Below are 22,899 nucleotides of genomic sequence, written 5' to 3'. Positions count from 1 at the left end.
ATTTGCTCCTTGAATGACTGACTTTCTCTTAAGGATTCTTGGTACGGCTTGAGCTGCTGATAACTTGGGTATAAAAGTCTCATACTTATCTTTATAGCTTAATATTAAAACCATTACACCAATTCCTTGTACATTATAAAGTGAAGAAGAAGATTCCAATGGAATGTCACACTTGGGCACAGCAATTTTTGAACCTTTTCCTCCACCATGAAATTTTGAGAACAAGTTTGGGATCCAAGAAAGAGAACACACTGGAATCAGATGATTAAGAATGGTGCAGGCTCTTTGTGGAAGTTTCCAGTTACATCCTTCATTTTTTTTCAGACTAGAAAATCTTCCAAGTTCACACTCTGACACTTACCACCAATAATTGCTGAATTTCGATTTACTCCATCTGTGATGGCGGTCTCTTCATTATATGGAAATTCTGCACTAGCTGAAAATACAAATAAACTCAATGTCACAAGTCTAATTATTCATTAATTAATTAGACTGAACTTCAATAAAGACAATTGGAAGATTTATTAGGAGGTAATAACTCCTCGGAACTGAAGTCCTTCGGCAGGAAGCTTTAGTTTTTTTTTAACAAAATAGCTACCAAAACATCCAAAAAAATTGGATGCATAAAATCGGCAACAAAGGGGTGCTGTCAAACATTCTTTTCATCAACATTAGTACTGATTCTGCTCGTAAATTTTGATCAAGTTATTCTCTGCTGCTGACTTCAATGTGTCAAAAAAGAAGAATCCTTAAACACATAGATATGTTTTTTGAAAAAACCTCTTTGCCAAAACATGGCAATCAGTACGGCTCATTTGCTATCACCAGTTCTATCACCAGTCTCTATCAAATTATCTTTGAATAATAATCCAGGTATTTTATTGTAGGTATTGAGGGAAATCAGCATCATTGGAAATGTAGTGATTTTAGTTAACATTTGCATCAACTAGTTTGACTGTTTACGTGCTAAAATTTGAAAAGCTGTGAGTTTTCCCAGAATCCTGCTAATGTGTCTTCCTCAACAACACCACCAAAACAGGTTAATTTGTCATTCATCCCATAATTGTTTGTGAGATTGTAATGGTGTACACAATGATGGGGCATCATAATAGTTCCTGGAATGTTAAAATGTTTTGAGATGTTTTTAAGGTAACCAAAAAGGAATTGCATAAATGCAAGCTTTTATTTCTTTCTGTGCCCCAAAGATTATTCCTGTGAAAAAAAAACTCAAATAGGTTAAATAGAAGAAGACGTATCAATGGGTACGTGGAATATATAAAAAAAACGAAGCTCTGCAAGGATTTCCCCTGGATCATATCCTGTTACTTTGATGGGAGATCTGTGGAAAAATTGTGCAAAAGGAAGGTTTTGACTGCCATTTAAACAGATCACAGTTGATCTGATTTCAGTCAATGGTCACCCTTTGATACAAAACTACTTGGTCAGAGAAGGGGTAGGTATTTAAGACTTCTAGATGTTCTAAATAGGTCAGCAAAAAATCTCATCTGAAATATAATAATTTATTTTTATTATTTGTGTGTGGTGTTGAGAAAACAGGCAATTACTGTGTAGAAATGGAATAACCTCTTCGAGCTACCTTTGAAGGATACAAGTGGATTAAATAAAATAATATTCTTACATAAAAAACTTTACTTCCTCTCATGCTTCCCACACTACTGTCTTGCTTCCATAATCTGGATTTATGAGACTTTTACACTGCATTCACTCCATTAAAAAATTCCAACTCAGCAGTCATTGTGTAACTACTAAATTCACTGTAAGCATATTGTATTTGGTAACTTAATCTGTGCTCAATTATGTGCATCAGCACCAAGAAACCCCACAGAACAAATCAGAATAATTTGAGCAATAATGAAAATTAACTCTAAGGCTAATTTATATGATCGAATCATTTGTTAAAATGACAGGAGGCTAGTTATATGCAAAATGAAACTGAATGAACCATTACAACTAGTAGAAAGTCTGTCTACAAAACATAAATTATGTCAATGCAACACAAGCACATTAAAACAGTTCAGAATATCGTGAACATCTATAACCTCCAAACCAGATTCTGAATTCTTTCTTAAATGCTAATGACTATTTTTTGACTCTTGGGACTGTGGCTGTATTTATTAACTTCCTAAGAGTGAAGTACTGGGAGTTAGATGACCACCAGATTAGTTATAGCTGGCTGGTTTCTTTTGGAAGTTTATTAGTAAACCAACTTAGTTTTACAAGAATCCAGATGTTCTTTGTCCAGAAACATACTTCCAAGGCCTAGATCACAATTTATAAGATTAACTGGATGGTGACATTTGAATTCCCACTCTCTGGTCTGTATCATGAAATTTATAAGAAAAGATATGATATCTTTATTAGTCACATGTACATCGAAATGCACTTCTATTAGTTGCAAAACTAGAACACCATTTGTGGAAAGTCAGCAGTCTGTCTGTTACCAGTATTGTCACTATCCAATTGCCAGTTCCAGTATCTGCTGTTCCCATTTATTTATTTATTTTCATTTGCTTCGTTGTTCTCTTTAATTCCAATGTTCATGATTATTTTTATTTCACTGTTTCCTTTTATCATTTGAGGGATTGCTTATGAATTTTATATCTTCTGGTTCACTGATGGGAAAAGACCAGAGTGTAGATGGAATTACTGTGAAAAAAGTGGAATGGTTGTATTGGGAGAGAATAGGAAGTGCTGCAGTTTAAGGGGGGTCTGGACTGCAAATATGGCAGCAAGGAAAAATTGATGCTGAGGTATGTAAAAGGGAGAGAAGACCACTGTAAGTGCAGAGGTGTAAGGGAGTGGACATTGTTGTCCCTGGCACTAAGATTGGGATTGATAGGATCAGTAGGAGTTTCAGGACCCTCTGATGCTCCATCAACTCAGCTGCTGCGTTTCTTTTCACTACGCTAACTGGAGCTCCATATTGACAATAATGTGTCGAATCTCTTGCAACCTGTTAAATGAATTCTCTCAATTTTTTAAGTGTTTCTCATCCTTTGGTAAAATTGCACTGTTTATGCCCCCTTCCATCACCTTTGTCGAGAGCTGGCTAATGTGCCAGTGGTTGACCAGATTAGATTTTTCCTGCTTTTCATGGACAGTGCATAACTGGGAGATTTTCCACCAGTATTGCAGGAACAGCGCGGTTAGTGGTGCATTAATTCTGGTGCACAAGTCTGCAGCACTGCGAAAATGTTGTTTTTGCGGATCGCAACATATTCAGCAGTTTTAAGATAACAAATGGGGTGAATGTACTTGACTAATGTCCGACTTAGTGATGTCGGTGACCTCAGAAAGAGGCCAATATGAAACATTCAGGCTAAAGACAATTGCCCATGAATCACCCTTGTCTTTTACAAATGTGTTCTGGGCTTTGCCTACAACATAGATTTGAATGTTCAAGGTAATGTCTACTCACATTATGACTGTCCACCAAAACTTATGACTGAATGTGATAGAATTGCCACAACTTCTTGAAGGCAAAATATATCTCCTCAATAAAAGACATTTTAAGTAGTATCAATCACTCTTGATACTGAACCCATGCTGATCAGTGCAATTAGTGAATTGTGCAGGTGGTGACGCTGCACTGAGCAATCATATGAAGCAACAGACAACATGAATTTATCTCTTTCCCTGCAATGCAATAAATATGCCTAGGTCAACTATGCACTGCAATCCTTATGCTCTTTATTGGGGCTGAGCTAATTTCTCCATCATGGTTGCTTTGAACCAAAGTATGGTGATCTGGGGATTGTTATGAAATGTTTATGAACTTTTGCCAGAACTGATTAATGAAAAGGGATAAATGCTAATACTGTGAATCTAAAGAGATCCAATTTCATTGGATGGTATAAAACTGGTGCAGTACAAAATAAAACACTTCCTTCACTGGCACACATATAAATGAATCCAGATTATGTCAGTCTATCACTTTGGTTCTCAAAATAATCACAGAACAAGTTTAGGAGTCTGAAGGCATTATTTCATGAATTATGCAAATTATTTATCTAAAATATCTCCATACAGACAAGTGATTCAGTCCCAAGCTATTGATTGATATGTTCCTCCCAGTGGCTAACTGAGTTTGAAATTCATGGACACTTGGGCACAATCCAAATGCTAACCAGCTCATCCACAGATGGAGATATAACCTGTTCACAGGAAATTAGTAGATCCTTCTGCAAAAAATATGCTTATTTTTTAATTAGAAGCCATTGAGGATAAAATGCTGTTAAAATGCTATCACTTCTGATGATGAAGAGGAAGGCAAATTGTTGCAGCATCATATTTTGTTGCTACAAAAAACAAATATTGATGTTGTTACACTGTAAATGAAGGAAGTAATTGGGAAAAATACTCTTGATTTTAATTAAGAAACAATCAATTATTTTTTTAAATACTATTTTTCCAACCACATTGCGGTTCAGTGGAATAATCTTGAATCTGTCCACACTTTTGACTGTTTCTGTCAAGTTTTATCATGATTCAGCTATTCCGAGTTTAGTTATATTCCATATGTTGAAATATACACCTGAATGAAGCCATTGCTCTCATACCACGACTGTTCTATAGAATGTTGTATGTGTGAACAGGCCTGCTAATGACAGGAAAATCTTAATATTTGAGTGATTCTTTGCCCAATTGCCTGTGCAATAAATTCAAATGTAGTCATTATCAGATTGAACATTAAAAGTGCAGCAATATACACATTATTTCAGATATTGCCACCTCTTACCTGAGCCAAAATGCCAGGGATCTGTTGCAGCTGGCATCGGTGGAATGGTTAAAGGGGATGCACCACAATTAGATTCAACAAATTCTCCTTGGACATTGACTTGAGAAGAAGGACTGGGTTTCAATGCAGCCTTGAGTGGTGCAATATGGTTAAACTGAACTCTCGACAGGCAGCCAACAAACCCTGGAGTATTATATTTCTGCACCTCTTGGTCAATGTTTCCAATTTCTGCAACAAGAATAACAAAAAAAATTGTTGAAATATGCATTAAGTATTGGTTTGAATCTAAAATTGTCCTGTAGATTGGTAAGCTCCCAAAAGGTAAAGGCTTTCAAAATAAACATCTAATAGGTATTCTAATATGCATGTAATAGGATGGGACTCGTTGGCAAAGAACTAATAATGTGGTTAAAAAATTCTAATAATCTTAACTAAAGGAGATAAATGAAGGTCAGGGATGTGTTGGCAGGAATCGCTTTCTCCTTCAAATTCCTGAGCTGACAGGATATAATAATACAAAAAAGTCGTATTTTCTGGCTCATAATTTTGTTTCTTTCATTCAAGTGTATGCAGAAAATATCAAGGACCACAATAATGAGAACAGAGAGATTAAAATATTTACCCTTATCTCATGGATCTGACGTTGCCATAATTCACAAATACTGAATTTGTAAAAAAGTCATGTTTGTCTCCCACTGAAGTTTAAAATTAGAATTGTTTGGTAATATCATGCATCTGCATGAACCATGGTATTACAATTCTGCCTTAGGAACAGGATTCGTAATTAAATACAGCATTTTAAACCAGCTGGTCTTAAACTCACTTAAGAAAATAGGAAACAAAAGCAAATTTTTGTGTAAGTGTCTGCTCCAAATATGAATGTACCTTTTCTGTGATGGAATATTATATCAAGTGCCAAACCCAAATGTTTTTCATTACTTACTCAAGACATGGTCTTCAGAGATCTGTCATGAACTAATTGTCCATAATGGAGAATGCAAATGTTTGCCACTGCACCAGCAAATAAGCTCTGTCCCAGACTTCTTGTTTGTACAAGTTATTAAACTAAAGTGCAAATTATTCATTTTTTATGGAAAAGGGCCTCTAAAGGAAAAAAATGATCATTATCACAAATTCCATTAATATAGGCAGTTCAAACTCTAAATCAACAACGGGGCATTATTCCAAACAAAGATCCTCTGGTTCACATTATCTATTTCTGGAAAGCTGCCTTGAACAACATTTGTTCCAAACTCACAAAAAGCCGGAGGAATTCAGTGGGTCAGGCAGCATCAATGGAGGGGAATGGAGAGTTGGTGTTTGGGTTGAGATCTTAATCTGGACCAAATGCCTGACCCACTGAGTTCCTCCAGCTTTCTGTGTGCTGCTCCAGATTCCAGCATCTGCAGTTTCTTGTGTCTCCATATGTTCCAAACTGCCTGTGAGTTGAAGACAACACACCAACCTCACTTATTTACAAACAATTTGTTTTCTCATTAAAAATGAACAACTGGGAACCGGTGTAAATTGGTAGTAAATGGTTTCAGACTCCTCAGGTGCACATCTCGTTAAATGTGATGCGAGGGAACAGTTTGGTTAAGGAACAGTTAGTTAGGAAAGGTTAGTAAAAGGATAAAGACAAGTTTTCTTTTATCAATGGCCTTCAAGCCTACTAATCAGTCAGAAATGAAATAAATAGGACTGGAGAGCATAGACATATTTTATTTCTTTTAACTTCACCTGCTTCAATTTTTAAAAATCAAATGGGAATAACGGAGAAGACTAATGGACTCTGTACTCTAAAAGCAAAACAAGACTGCAGATACTGGAAATCTGAAACAAAAGCAGGAAATGCTAGATATTGTTAGGGAGCATCTGTAGAGAAAGTTCTGGTGAAAGGACATAGACCTGAAACTTTAATTCTGTGTCTCCCTCTGTACAGATCTTACCAGACCTGCTAAGTATTTCCAGTATTTCCTATTTTTGTTTCCTATTGTTCCTTGAAGAATGACATTAATAAGGAGAAAAGTATCTTTTGCATTTCCTTGTCTTCATGGGGAGTGCAAATAAACTGGTTGGGGATGGGTCAGTAATGGGGTGGAAGGGGGACAGTGTGAAGGTTTTGGGTTTGCACAGTACCTTTCATCAATAATACCTCACCCCCTACCCCGCCAGCCCTGGAGGTTTGGGATTAAGGCATGCTGTTGTGATAGGGTATAAAGCATGTTATATTGCATGCCATCTTGAAATAGTGAGCAAGTGATGGTTCTGACAATCAAATTCATGGTGAGTACAAATCTGTTTGACCAATATGATCACTAGAGCGAACCATCAATGTGTGAGACAGTGGAGGGAATTAATTATTTTGGTAATTTGACTTTTACTTAACTGTACCTAGACTAGCCTCTCCATAATCACCTTAAAATCATGTCACACCTGAATTAGTTCCCACCTAACATTAGTTTAGTCCTTCTGCACTATTTCTTTTTATTAATGCAGTAATTTTATTGCTCATTCAAGAATAAAACTTGGGTGGTTAAAATGAAAGGAAAAGTACAGGTAAATTAATCCTTGTATTTAATCCACTGCATTGCAGTTTCAAACCGCTAAATCACTCAGTTCTAGTGTTCACATAATCATCCATTGTGCAAACTATAAAATACACTTCAATCAACTGGTAGTTAGATGCAGAATAATACCAATGCACTGTGGTATGAGAGTTTGATTACAAAGCAATTTCTTTTGACAGGTGGGGAGTGGATTAGTGGGGGTTGTTTCAAGAAATACCACAAAGAGAAAAGCAATCCATAAATGGAAACAGAGCTCTAAATCCCCTCTGGAGTTAGTGAAAAGGATCTGTGAATGTCACACTGACCAATGAATTCTTCAGTCAGCAAACCTGCAGGTACCTGAATAGACCTTTGGGTTAAGTAAGTTAACATACCCCAGTTCCTAGCTTGGTTCCCCTGCCAAGCTGGTAGCTGAATCAAAAAGTTGAAGACCTCCACAAACATCTACCACCCAACCTCTACCCCCTGCCAAAACCAACAAGCACACATTGCCAGCCAAACCCAACTTTGCCACTGAATTACATTGATAAAAGTGTTTCGTAATTTAAAAAAAAATTAAATTCTTTATCTATTTTTATTGATTACTGTAATTAATAAGCCATAAGGGCAGAAAACATGCTTCTGAGGCCAAAATTATTGATTTTTAGCTGGATTTTCTGATTAGATTCATCTGTTTTTGCAAGCAGAATGGCTTTACGTCAATCAGAAATTAGGCACAGATCAGTTTATCTGGCTTTTAAAGTATTACTCATCTTCCCCCCACAGCCGATGGCATGGTAAACTATGTTTTAAAACATTCCTTTACAGGATGCGGGCATTGCTAGCAAGGTCAATATTTATTGCCCAGCATCAATTGCTCTTGAAAGTGGTGAGGTACATAACTAAACTGCTGTGGTAATTATGAAGGAGCACTGACAGTCCTATTGGAAAGGAAGTTCCTCACTTTGACTCAGGAACAATGAATTACTGGAGATAAATTGTCACTTCAGAATGATGTGTGGACTGGAGAAAAGCTTGGAAGTAAAGAAGTCCTCACATACCTAATGTCTATGTGGTAGGGTTTGTCAAGTTATATGGCATTTTTGCAGATAGTTTGAAGAGTTGCTGCAGTGCATCTTGTGAATGAATGAGTCTCCAATACATGACACTGATGGTGGAAGGAATGAATGCTGCAGGGATGTGGGAAAGAGTACTCCAAATGGTTAATGAAACGTGTGACAGGTTTTCTGGAATCAGCAACTATTCCCACCTAAACAGAAGCCAGGGAACAATTAGTGCTTCCACTTATGTTGGAGTCCAGAGTGCATCTGGACTGGTAACAGGGGAGAGAAGAGACAGCATTTGACATTACGCTTGCTGCTATTTCACAGGGGCCCAGGACTCATGAGAATTGTTATAAGACCAACAGAAAACAAGATTCCAGTGGAATGACTGTGGCTGGGATCTCCGGCCCGTCAAGGGGAGCTCTTACGACAGCAGGTCATAATACGTGTAATAGTCTCTAGTGCCTGGTATCCTATCTTCTATTGCTAACTTCATAGCAATAGAAGGTAGGGTATCAGGCACTAGACTACTTAGGAACATTATGGTGATATAGTGAAAGATGAATAACTCATTCTTGGAAAGCAGCAGAGACAGAGACAATACTTTGGATTCAGAATCAGCCTACTTTTCCACACAAGATTCAGCGATGTTCTACCCTGGGCAGCGGACACCAACTGATCTAAATTGTGATGCTCTGCTCTTCAGAAGCAATGCCAACATAAAGGATCTTCTATTATGTTGTAAATCAGATGGGCACAGCTGGCTGGGAATATTCATCCCTCAAAAAACTGTTCACCCACTGAATGAGATCCCAGCTGATCTGCAACATTATATACAAGCCTTAATACCTTTGGTCAGTAAAAATCTAAAATTAATTATCCAGCATTGCGAGTTATTTGTGGAATGGCATTTCAATGGCTGAATACTGCAACAATGTCTGATACACATTAAAGACCATACTGGACTCCCAACCCTCAGTGGCAGTAAAAGCTTAATTTTAAGATATGTTGGTCCTCAGAGACCAGTCTTAAGGAGCCAAAAATCCTTGTTGCTGTAGTCTCCTACTGTTCAAGCCACTCTTAGCTGGAGCAGTGCAAAGGAGAATGTGCAAATTCCACACAGACTGCACCAGAGGCCCTGGATATTATCACGAAGCACTTTGCAGCGCCACTTGGCTCTGCCTTTGCCTGGTCTTTTATCTCCTTTCCCCCTGCCAGACATGATGCTGCTACACACAAATCAATGTTGAATTGTGCATAATAACGTACATGATGCTTTGGTTGTTGTCAAATGATTTGCACATTGAGGGCGGATGCTTTCCTCTTTGAGGGGTGTAGAGTGAGAGACACTGATTGTGGCCTGAATGATGGGAAAGACAGTAATCCTATAAAACCAGATTGTACAAACTTGCCGATGCCTTGATGGTGTGGTAAAGAAGGTGGATCAATCCTGTAGCTCTTGTGCAAAATGCATCAGATATCTGACAAAAGCAAACACTGAACTGCAGGGTGGATCATTGTACAAAGTTTGCCCCTGGCTGTCCTAAACCAGTCTGTCTTAAAATGCTGAGTGCAGTTATCACTTTCCCAACTGGATATAATAGTTCAACAAGGTAAGCATGCCTGCAGGTCCTCATGCAGTGGTGAGAAGTATTCCACTAGTTATTTAGCATGGCTCTTTGGTGCCTGCATATAGGTGTGAAATAGGGTGTGTATAGGGTATAGGGTAGAGGCTGTGTATAGGGTATAGGGATGAAATTGCCTTAACTCATGAGTTGCATCCTCCTTACATGTTGATCAGTCCTTGTCTGCTCCATTCTTCATGACCCTCATCCATGACATTGGCCTGAAAGGATATGTCTAAAGGAAATGTTGCATTTGTTCCTGAGACACCCGGTGATGTTTAAGAGGTGGTGGCATGCAAAAACCTACAACAGGTCTGAGTCTATCAGAAATCGAAACAGGTTGAACCAGTTTTGCTAGAATGGCAAAACATGTTCTCCAGCTGCAGAAATTGCTAATGGAATTTTTCAAGGTTTGAGACTCCTCACTCCCACCAACCACTGCTAATTTCAGCAGCCAGTCGCTCTACTCACTCCCTTGACCCCACCTTCCCAAAACTGGTGCTGCTTCACCCTCATCCTCTACCCATTCATACCGGCACATTGTTCAGCACATACTTGTTCAATGCAATTCCTTTGGGTTCCATTGTTTTTCAATGTTACACATGGACAACTCTTCCACCAGATCTTCATTCCCACAATTTCCTCCCAGAAATCCTTCTTTTATCTCAAGTAGAGCCATGGGTGAAATTACAGAAGATTGGGGGGTGGTTAACATTGTAAGAAGGGCAGCAAAATCAAGCCAGGGAACTACAGGCTTGTGAGCCTGACATCAGGGCTGGGTAAGGTACTGGAGGGGATTCTGAGGGACAGGATATATCAGCATTTGGATAGACAAGAACTGATTAGACATCGTTGGTATGGCTCTGTGCATGGGAAATTTGTTATAAATTTCCCATGTCTTTCCCAAATTTCCCATAAATTTGTTAGATTTTTTTGAAGAGGTAACCAGGACGATTGATGAGGGTCAGACGATAGATGTTGTCTATACGGACTTTAGCAAGGCCTTTGATGAGGTCCCGCATGGAAGGCTGGTCTGGAAGATGAGATCGGATGGGATTCAGGGATAGATAGCTAAGTGGATACATAATTGGCTTGATGGTAGCAAGCAGTGGGCGATGGTAAAAGGTTGTTTTTCATACTAGAAGCCTCTGACTAGTGGTGTGCCACAGGGATTGGTGTTGGGCCCATTGCTGTTCGTCATTTATATAAACAACTTAGATGAGAATGTACAAGGCATGGTTAGTAAGTTTCCAAATGACACTAAAATAGGTGGTGTTGTAGACAGTGGAGATTATCAAAAATTACAAGAGGAACTTGATCAGCTAGGTACGTGGGCTGAGGAACGGCAAATAGCATTCAATTCAGATAAATGCATGGTGTTGCGTTTTGGGAAGTCAAACCAGGGTAGGATTTTCACAGTGAACAGTAGGGCCCTGGGTGTGTTGTAGAACAGAGGGACCAAGGAGTACAAGTACATTGTTCCCTGAAAGTGGCATCACAGGGTGGTGAAGAAGGCGTTTGGCACACTGATCTTCATCAGCATATTGAGTATAGGAGTTGGGATGTGATGTTGCAGTTGTACAAGACATTGGTGAGGACATACCTGGAGTACTGTGTACGGTTTTGGTTATCTTGTTATAAGAAAGAAACCATTAAGCTGGTAAGAGTGCAAATAAGATTAATGAGAATGTTGCTAGAATTCGACGGCCTGAGTTGCAGGGAGAGGTCGGGCAGGCTATGATTTTATTCCTTGGAGCATAGGAGATTGAGGGGTGACCTTATAGGGGTGTATAAAATCATGAGGGGCATAGACAGGGTGAATGCACCCTGTCTTTTTCCCAGGGATAGGGAATCAAAAACACTGACCTAGGTTTAAGGTGAGAGGGGAAAGATTTAAAAAGGACCTGAGGGGCATCTTCTTCATGCAGAGGGTGGTGAGTATATGGAACAAGCTGCCTGAGGGAGTGTTGAGGTAGCTACATTAACAACATTTAAAAGACACTTGGACAGGTTAATGGATGGGAAAGGTTTAGAGGGATATGGGCCAAACACGGGCAAGTTTTTGTAATTTTTGTAAAGCTTAGATGGGCATCTTGGTCGGCATGAACTAGTTGGGCTGAAGGGCCTGTTTCTGTGCTGTATTATTCTATGAATCTGATTCTATAAAAAAAGCAAACTCAAGAACTGCAATACAGAGATCCTCTATTGTATATATAAATGAGGGCAAAAATTACAAAAAAGACTCCAACCCACTAGGCAAGTCAGAGGAGAGAGTCAATGGCAGAAAATGGAACATTGAGAAATCGTTTTGTCCAACTGTCCAGCAAATATAATTACATGTTTCAATAACAAACTTGGAAAGTGCTGTTATTTATGAGGAAACTCACCATTTTCATATTATTGCATCGATGCTACCTATTCTAATCTGTGTTACTTCTAATGAAGAAATGTACATATTACAAAAATTTGATGGGTACTGGAGATGTTCCCCTGTATGCAAGCAGATACAATGCTTGTATTTGAAAAGGTGGATAAGTTAGTCCTAAGGAACTACTGGTATATTAATCTTCCATTAATACCAAACAAAAGGAGTAACTTGGAGAAATATCACTATAAAGGTGCTTAATGAATTGTGCACACTTGGTTACCAAACATCACACTAATTACAAACTCCCAATCCTAAAAAAAAGATACGTTTATTCCAGCTCCCTGTTGACTAATCTTCAATCCATGTCAGTGTATTACCTGAATCCCTTGTGCTAATTTTGTTTAATACACTGAGACGATTCTACAAGTCTAAATACTCCACATTCTCCATATTTATTCTGCTTGTTACAGCAATAAAAACGCACAAACAGATGTGTCAAACAATATTGTTCTTTCATAAATCTATGTTGGCTCTGCCTAATCCAGCGATTATTTTCTGAATGTCCTTTAGATGATATTGTTGCATTTTCTCAATCACTCATGTTAGGCTATTTTGTTGTTCCCTGTTCTCTCTCTCCCTCCTTTCTCAGATAGTGAGTTACAAATGCTACTTTCCACCATATGGGAACCATTTTAGAGTTTGTCCAGTTTTGCTAGATGATAACCAATGCATCTGCTATTTTTTCTTTGCCATGTCTTTCAAAGTCTTAGCATGCAGATCATCAGGTCTTGGGAATTTATCAGCTTTTGGTCTCATTAATTTCTCCAATATTATTTTCTTAATAATGCTAATTTATTTCAGCTCCTTACCTACCCAAGATCTTTCCTAAGTCCACGTTAGGTTTGCCAATTCCAATTAATATGCTCCAAGTGCCCTGTTACCATTTCTCTACTAGTGATGTCAGGCTAATTCCAAGGGTGCATTTTAAAGGTAAGAATTCTCTTTTTATTCCTGCCTTTAACACTTAAACAAGCCTCAAATCTCTGGTTAAGAGCTCCTTCAATGTTCTCTTGGGCCTTGCTTCTATGGTAGAATTTTGCATGTGACAATCTAGGAGTGCTATATGGTGTTTGATGTCACCACACATGTCTGGCAGTCTGTGAGCACTGGTGCCCTATATATAGAAATGCTGATAAACATTTCAGCCAGCAGTCTTTTGCTTCAGTCTGATAATAGCCCCCCATGCTCAAAAAGCTTAGATACCCCTGCAAACATGAGAACAACAAAAACCTTGCTCACCTCTACAAAATGTTAATGAAATCATATTGACTACAAGTATATACATAGCATTGAGATGTTGCAGTGATTCCAGAAACTTAGAACATAGAATAGTACAGCACAGGAATTGGCCCTTTGGCCTACCATGGCTGTGCCAATCTAGACCAATCCCATCTGCCTGCAATGGTCCATATCCCTCTGTTTCCTGGCTGTTCATCTGTCTGCCTAAATGCCCCTTAAATGCTGCTTTTGTATCTGTCTCTTAACATCTCCCCTGGCTATGTGATCCAGTCACATACCACTCTCTGTGTTAAAAAAAACTTGCCTTGCAAATCTCTTTTAAACTTTCCCCCTCTCACCTTAAACCTCTGCTCTCTAGTATTTGCGAAAATGACTATGACTATCTACCCTATCTATGACTCACATAATTTTATATACTTCTGTCAGGTCTCCAAGTTTGTCCAACCTCTCCTTGCAGGTAATACCCTCCAATCCAGGCAACATCCTGGTGAACTTCTTCTGCACCCTCTCCAAAGCCTCTACATCTTTCCTATAGTGTGCTGACCAGAACTCAACAACAAATATATTGATAAAATATTCAGCCTCCAGATTACTTATTTACATTTTAACAAATTAGCTGAAAAGAATCAGATAACAAAAAAAAGTGTTTCATCAACAGAAATAAACAGAAGCTTTGCATTATCCAAATTAACTTGAAACATAACAGCTGTGTGCTTTTTGATATTCAATGAGCTTAGCTGGCAATTGTTCAGAAACATAGAATCGAGAAGATGAATGCCCATTATCTTAATTTTACAGTTGTGTCATTAATTACATTTTGAGTAATGACGTAGAATTGGATCCTTTAAAATATCTGTTCTGAAGAACAGTTAGCTGCAACTCATTTAATATGTGTGTGTGAGAGGTTGGGTGGGTGCGGAATGAGGATTTTGTTAAGCAATGGGGAAGGGAAAGGAGGAGTGAGAAGGGTCCAAATGATGTCGGAAGGAAAAATAATTCTTGTATTTGAATAGCTCTTTCATAACTTCAGAACAATTCAAAGCATCTTAATCAATAAAATATTGTTGAAAGGAAGTCATTTTTGTAGGGAAATGTGGCAGTCTAATTGTCACAGCTCACTCCGACAAACAGCAAAGTGCTAATGACTAGGTAATCTATTTAGTGAAGTTGAATGAGGAATAAACATAGTTGAGAACACCAGGAATAACACTCTTGCTTTGCTTTTAAATGATCCCATGGGTCTTCTTACATCGATTTGAAAGGGCAGACAGGGCTTCAATTTAATGTCCCATCTGAAAGTCATCACCTCCAACAGTGAAGTGCTTTCTTGAGCACTGCATGGGAACGACAGCCACAGCCGGGATTATTTAGTCATAAAACTGTGCAGTTTGGTGCAATGTAAATGCAAATTATATGCCCACCTGATGATACAGGCAAAGCACATGTTCAATTTTTAAAATTCATCTTTGGGATCTGGGCATCACTGTCAAGGCCAGCATTTAATGTCCATTCAGATTGCCCTTGAGAAGATGGTGATGAGTGCCTTCTTGAACCACTGCAGTTGGCTTGTACTCTAATGTTCAAATGTAGTTTTAGTAGCAATTCTTGTATAATGCACATAATGGCTAGGTAATCTATTTACTGGGGCTGAATGAGGAATAAACATTGTTCAGAATCCTGTGGATAACTTTCTTGCTTTGCTTTTAGTTGGTCCCATCTTTTACATCCATTTGAAAGGACAGATATCCCAAATGTATAATAACATTTCTTATTTTAGTTTTCACGTATCTTAAACAAGTATTTCTGATCTAACTGGTGGCTTAATATTTGTTGAATGGCCACGTTTCTCAACTTTTGGAATCTCCCAGACAGTAACTTTCACTCATTCACTGTAATTGATGGAAACTGTGGAAGTGTCAAATTGGCCAATGGGCCAATTGCTTTTTAGGCCTTTTCATTCTATGTATTTGCACCTCAGAAATAATATTAGTTGCAGTGTTAGTACTAAAATACTTCTGGAATTGTATACATTTAAAACTTGATTTGTTGTTACACAGGCATCACTTACACAGCATCTTCTACTGCATCAACCTTGATGTACCATGGCAGTAGTTGCCAATGAATTGAACATGGCTTCTTATTATGCATGCAGTGATTGGAGGATTATATGATGGGACAATAATTATTCCTAATTTATCTCTTCTCTCATTCTTTCCACTTAATTGAAAGACCTCCCATAATCTTTAAAATCATTCCACAGAAATACTCCTCCTTATATTTGAAGCCACCCTGTGAACTGTGCCATCTTCCATAACCCCTCTACTGCTGAGGTCCTGTCTGAAAACTTCTTTGTGCTCAACATCACCTTCTTCTCCCACCCCATCTGGAAAAAATTCTTCCCTAAATAACTCACAAATATGTTTCTTGAATCCCATTGTCCAGCCTTTAGCACTCTAATATCGCTAAACCTCTGCAACAGTTGATCAGCTTGCTCACTTCCTGAAGTTCATCATCTCCCATCATGATCAACTTATTTATATGCCTCCACCATGCCTAGACCGTAACACCATGGTCTAGGAGCCACAGACAAGCTCATTTGATGTACAACTGTTGTAGCTGTGAACTTGCACCTCCTTCTTTTCCATTCTTTAACACCTCCCCTCCAAACTCCACATCCTTTATCCAATCCTGTATTATATTCTAGTCACACTAACATCTCACTAGTCAATCTACACCAAATGTTGGTCCTTGGCACTAAAATTTACATTTTTACTATTTCCATAATGACTATCTACTCATCTTTTAATGCAGTTTACTGATTTTTTTTCATTAAACTTTTGTGACAGAACAGTTAGAGACACAAGAGACTGCAGATGCTGGAATTTGAAGCAAAAATCAAGCTACTGGAGGAACTCAGTGGGTCAGGCAGCATCCATGAATCCAGATGAAGGGTCTCAATCCAAAACATTGACTGTCCATTTTCCTCCACAGAAGTTGCCTGAACTGCTGAGTTCCTTCAGAAGCTTGTTTTTTTTAAATAACAGAACAGTAGTTATTTTATGTATACACCAGTTATTGACAGAATTAATGTCATGTTGAACACAGACTTTTAAATGCTCCAGCAGACTGCTGGGATGCAAGTTTGCATCTGTAATGTACTCTTTGTTTTGCTAGCGATGAGATGAATTTCCCAAAGGAATTAAATAATGCACAGAACATTCTCAGATAACTGGTTATTGAGAAGTATAGACTTGTTTGTAGATCATCTGCCTGTACTCTTAGCAAAGTTTGACACTGGAGTCTCAAATATATGCAAAAAACGTCATGGTATGAAATAAAATTGTGGAAGAATGTCATTGCATATTGGAGAACTACAATATCAGCAATGAAACAATGCCAATTCAACTTCCCCTGTAACCAAGTTCAGTTTTATTCCTGATAGAATGTCATATATGACTACTTGCAATGAGGAAGAAAAGAGAAAATATAAAAAGAAATGAAAAGCTGGACTGGGAAACCAAAGAAAGAGAGAGAAACTGGTATTCCCAGAAGCTGCACGACAGCCACATCAGAACAGCACTGGTGGAAATCAGGCAGAAAGTCTGATATGGCCTGGAGAGACACTAGTGGCATTTCATAACTCAGTTGAAACAAACAAAAAAAAAACAAAGAAATGAATGAAAATGAGAAGAAAACAGCTGTTTTGACCACTCCAATGAGGAAATAGTTTATAAGGCTGCAGGATTCCTGCTTTCATAAAAGCAAATAATTCATTATGTTGAAATTTTCTAAAATACTGGTCAGGCAAAAGATAGACAATTGCGTTTATTTCCGTTTATTGTTCTTTTGGAAAGACATGAAGCCCTTAGGGTGGTTGCAGAGAAAAAAAATCAAAACTGTTCAAGGAATGAGAGATTAAAGTAACACAGATAGAGAAGCTGGGGTTGTTCTCATTGGAGCTGAGAAGGTTGAGAGGAAATTTGACATGAGTATACAAAATCATAGCTAATTTAGTTAAGGTAAACAGAGGGAAGCTGCTGCCAGTACTTTCAGGGTCAAGGTCTGGAGAACCCATATTTAATGTAATTTTCCAAATGATCCGGCATAATGCTAGGAAATAGATCATGCAGTGAATAATCATGAGCTGTGATGCAGAGCCTGAAAGCTTTGTGGATGCACATTCAATAACAGTATTCAAATGGAAATAGGATGAAATAAAATTCTGGTGATTTCTGGAAAGAGCAAGCAATGGAATTGACTAGATTGCTGCACAAAGGAAAGGATAAATTCAATGAGCAAAACGGCCTCGTTCTCTGCGGTAACCATTCAGTTTTATTCTATTCATATCTAAGGGACAGGAGCATGGAGGGTAAGTTATTGTAACAGTGTCCAGAGACCTGGACTACTGATCTGGGAGACTAGAATTTCAAAGAAACAATTCTGGAATTCAAACAAAAATATCAGTAATAGTAACCATAAAATTATGGCATTGATATAAAATCTCATCTGGTTAATGAGAAGAAACCTGATTATATGTAATTCAAGACTGACCAATTGATTAAACTGAAGAAAATAGGAGGAGGAGTAGGTCACCTGACACTTGAGCCTGTCCCACCATTCAGTATGATTATGGCTGATCTGCCCCAGGCCTTAATTCCTGCAACTCTAAAATGGTCCTCAGTTTAGATTCTGGTCTTTACCCTTTGAAACTTAAAAATGACTGTAATCAAGACCTCGGAGATGAAGTAATTTACATTGGAGCAAAAGAACTGTCCATATCTTAAATTAGTAATTACATTCAAGGACTATATGGCCTTTTACTTCATCCAGCCTACCCATCTCAGTAAGTAGCAAGCTGTTGTGAGAGAAATCTTGTCTATACGAGAACCCATCCTTGCCTTAATTCACTGTTGGATACCCTGGGGGGAGAAATCTCCTTTGGCTACTCTGTGTTTTCCAAGGCATATGGATCTATCTAACTTGAGTTACATAGCTCAGATATTCAATGAACAAATATATTTTACCTTTGAAGCAAATATCCCAAGCTAATCCATTCAAGAATAATTTAATTATTTTTTCTTTAACCCTCAATTGACACAAGCCTGACTCAAAAATAATCAAACTCAGGGCTTCAAGCAAGGGGTTGACTCCAATTTCTTGAGACGAATGAAGTGAGGGGAAGGATCCGGTTGTTGTGGTCTTTATGGGAACCAGAAACAAAGAAAGGTCTAAGAAAGAGTCTGAGCAGCTGGGGTCCAAATTAAAAAGTAGAATCAAAATGAAAACAATACTGGATTAGTACCCGAGCTCTGTGCAAATTGGCATCAGGTTAATTACATCAGAGTGTTGAATATGCATCTCAACAATCGGTGTGGGGAGATGGATTTCAATTCACAAGTCACTGGCACTAATGCTAGGGAAAGAGGGAGCTGTTCTGCAAGGAGGTGGTCTAATTCAGTTGCGACCAATTAGCCTTGTAAATCAAATAATTAGGACTGTAGATAATGCTTTTGGGTGGTGGGGAGGGTGGTGGTGCTAAGGATTTCCCTGATTGGAAGTGAAAAGAACAAAACATTTATGCCAATAAGAAACGATAACCAGAATGCGTCAAGAAGGGACAGTGCATACAAACATAAGAGTACCCAGTCTGAGTCAGAGTGCAGAAAAACCGAAAGAAGTTTGTGTTGTCATTATCTCAATATGCAACATTTCGTAAGATGGATACAGTGATGGCACAAAATAGAAGTAAATGTGAATGATCCAGAAAAGACACCTGTGTTAGACTACTGTTTATTGACAATAGCTCTGCCGTCGATACCATAATTCCAAGCAAACTCATCACCAAACTCCAAGACCTGGGACTCAACACCTCCCTTTGGAACTGGATCCTTGACTTCCTGACCAACAGACTGCAATCATTAAGGATAGGCAGCAATATTTCCGCCGTGATTATTCTCAACACTGGTGCCCCACAAGGCTGCATCCTCAGCCCCCTACTCTACTCCCTATATACTCATGACTGCGTGGCCAGATTCCGCTCTAGCTCCATCGACAAGTTTGCAGATGAAACCACTGTAGTGGGTCGTATCTCAAATAACAATGAGAAGGAGATAGAGAGCTTAGTAATATGGTGTAATGACAACAACCTTTCCTTCAATGTCAGCAAAACAAAAGAGATGGTCATTGACTTCAGGAAGGGGGGTGGTGCACATGCTACTGTCTACATCAATGGTGCTGAGGTCAAGAGGGTTGAGAACTTCAAGTTCCTCGGAGTGAACATCACCAATAGCCTGTCCTGATCCAACCACATAGATACCATGGCCAAGAAAGCTCACCAGCACCTCTACTTCCTCAGGAGGCTAAAGAAATTTGGCATGTCCCCCTTGACCCTCACCAATTTTTAATGATGCACCATAGAAAGCATCCTATCTGGATGCATCATGGCTTGGTATGGCAACTGCTCTGCCCATGACCGGAAGAAACTGCAGAGAGTTGTGGACACAGCTCAGCACATCACAGAAACCAGTTTCCCCTCCATGGACTCTGTCTACACTTCTCACTGCCTCGGCAAAGCAGCCAGCATAATCAAAGATCCCACCCACTCAGGACATTCTCTCTTCTCCCCTCTCCCATCAGACAGAAGATACCACAGCCTGAAAGCACGTACCACCAGGCTCAAGGACAGCTTCTATCCCGCTGTTATAAGACTATTGAATGGTTCTCTAGTACGATAAGATGGACTCTTGATCTCGCAATCTACCCCGTTATGACCTTGCACTTTATTGTCTACCTGCACTGCACTTTCTCTGTAGCTGTTACACTTTATTCTGCATTCTGTTACTATTTTACCTTGTACTACCTCAATGCACTGTGTAATGAATTAATCTGTATGAATGGTATGCAAGACAATTTTATCACCATACCTCAGTACATGTGATAATAATACACCAATTCCAAAGGAAGAGCAAAGGAGGGTGCTGCTGTTAAGTAAGCAATAGCCATAATGGGGAAATGGTTATAAAGTGACCTCAACTGGGTATTAAATATTAACATAGAACAGTACAGCACAGAACAGGCCCTTTGGTCCACAATGTTGTGCCAACATAGCTATTCCCTCCTACCTACAGAATGCCCATATCCCTCTATTTTCCTGTAATTCATGTGCCCATCCAAGCCTCTCTTAAAAGCCCCCAATGAATTTGCCTCCACCACCCTATCAGGCAACGCATTCCAGGCATCCACCACTCACCAAAAATATTCTAAGATTCTTAATTTTTAGAAGAGACAGGAAGAGATGTTGCTGAGGTGCAGAATGTGGTTGAGAAGTAGAATGGGCCCAAGAAAGATCCATTGGGGCACCAGAGATAAAATGTATGGACTCATGAAGAGAAACCATTACTCTTAATTCTCTGATTGCAGAGATGATAATGATTGGTGATTAAGCTATTCACTAATTCCTCCCTGATAATAACTGGTCTGAGCTCCTGTTTTTTTTTCTGAATTATTGGAAAATGCAAAGAACTTCACAAAATTGAATTTTCATACCTCCCAATGATATGAGAATTTTCATATAAACTCTGTTCTCAGTCATTAATTATGCTGCTGTCATACCTGCCTATGAAAATGAGTTCTAACATTATTAGTTATGTTCATTAGCTGGGAAGGTATCTTTGATCAGTCAGAAGTAATATATACATGGGTGCTAAATGTATATGATTGCAAATTAAAATGGAAAATAAATCGCAACTTTTGAAAATATAAGGAACCTATGGAAATAGATGCAACCTCTTTTATGCTAAAAAACATCCGTAAAACTACACTTAAACTATGAAAATGGTGATAATTTTTACTGAAATTAATGCACAGCATGAAGCCATTTGGCTCTTTGCCCTGAGTAGGTGTTAGTACAGTCACGGAAGCCACACACACACACACACACACACACACACACACACACACACACACACACACACACACACACACACACACACACACACACACACACACACACACACAGATATATATATATAAAAAATAATTCTCAAATCCTTTTTCTCCATCCTTCCCAAAACCAAAGACATCAGTCAGTCTTCAATTGTTTACAGAAGAATATTTAGTATTTATGTTATATTCTTCAATAGCGATGAACATGATACTTAAGTAAAAAGAGAGCCTGGGCAAACATTTTCTTTAAGATGGCCCTAATGTCTGGATTTAAGAAGCAGGTTTTCTTTTCCATCTTTAATTGTCATGGACCATGGTAACTGCAGCATGCAGATTTTGAGGTTAAGAGCCATACAGTACAGAGACAGGGCCATGCCAATCATCAAGTACCCATCTATACTCATCACATTTACCAGCAATTGGTCCATAGCCTTCTATGCCTTGGCAGTTCAAGTGCTCTTCTAGATAGTTAAAGTGTTGTGAGAGTCTTTGCCTTCACCACCCTCTCAGGCAGTGCATTCCAGATTCCAACTATCCTCTGAGAGAAAAAATTCTTCCTCAGATCTCCTCTAAATCTCTTACTTCTTACCCTAAACCTAAGCCCACAAGGTTTAGAAATCTCTGCTGTGGGGAATAGTTTCCTACTATCTACCTAATCCATGCCATTCATAACGATTTCATTGTTTTGATTATTTCATTACACAAGCCAAAATAACTTAATTGTTGACAAATTTTAATTGGAATGAAATGGTTGTCATTTTGAATATTTTGTAATTCAAACTGTGATATTAAACTATTATGATTTAAATAAGAAATAAACCAGTAAACAACAATCATTTGCCGTTTAAAAATTTCCATTCACAGCTCATTTGAATTATGTTGGGATTTGAAGTCATTAGTTCAGTCACTGTTCAGTCATGGGCAGTACCTGTGTTTTTATAAATCTGTATGTGCTTCATTAATTGCAATCTTTCAAATTTGCCCCTGAATTGATTTACATCTGAATTTCCATAAAGAATCTGACAATTTACATTGTTCATTTTTAAATCTAACTGTCAACGTCAAGCTTACCTTAAATGAAAATTAAATTAAAAGATAATTTAGATCCTACAATGTTGCATATTTTTCCAAGGAGGCTTTGAGCACATTCTTGAAGCTTTACTTTGGTCTGCTTGGTCATCTCTTTCCGTGCTCAAAACAGAGGCTTCAGCTGAAACACCCAAGGCCAGTGAAAGCCAAGAACTGAGACAGTCAATGGTTGGTGGAAGGAACCTTGAAGACCTCTTCAATT

At 38.5% G+C, this 22,899-nt stretch overlaps 1 protein-coding gene across 1 annotated transcript in view; it reads right to left on the bottom strand.

The window, feature by feature from the left end:
* cntnap2a (contactin associated protein 2a) overlaps window positions 1-22,899 on the bottom strand; it is a 1,327,865-nt gene that overhangs the window by 16,110 nt on the left and 1,288,856 nt on the right. The window contains 2 exon segments of the mRNA XM_052015905.1: window positions 362-436; window positions 4,760-4,987. Coding sequence (XP_051871865.1) covers window positions 362-436; window positions 4,760-4,987 — 303 coding nt within the window.

Source organism: Pristis pectinata, chromosome 5, assembly GCF_009764475.1.
Source record: "Pristis pectinata isolate sPriPec2 chromosome 5, sPriPec2.1.pri, whole genome shotgun sequence".
NCBI lineage: Eukaryota > Metazoa > Chordata > Chondrichthyes > Rhinopristiformes > Pristidae > Pristis > Pristis pectinata.
The sequence above is the reverse complement of the archived record's forward strand: the minus strand, read 5'-3'. Positions and strand labels throughout refer to the sequence as shown.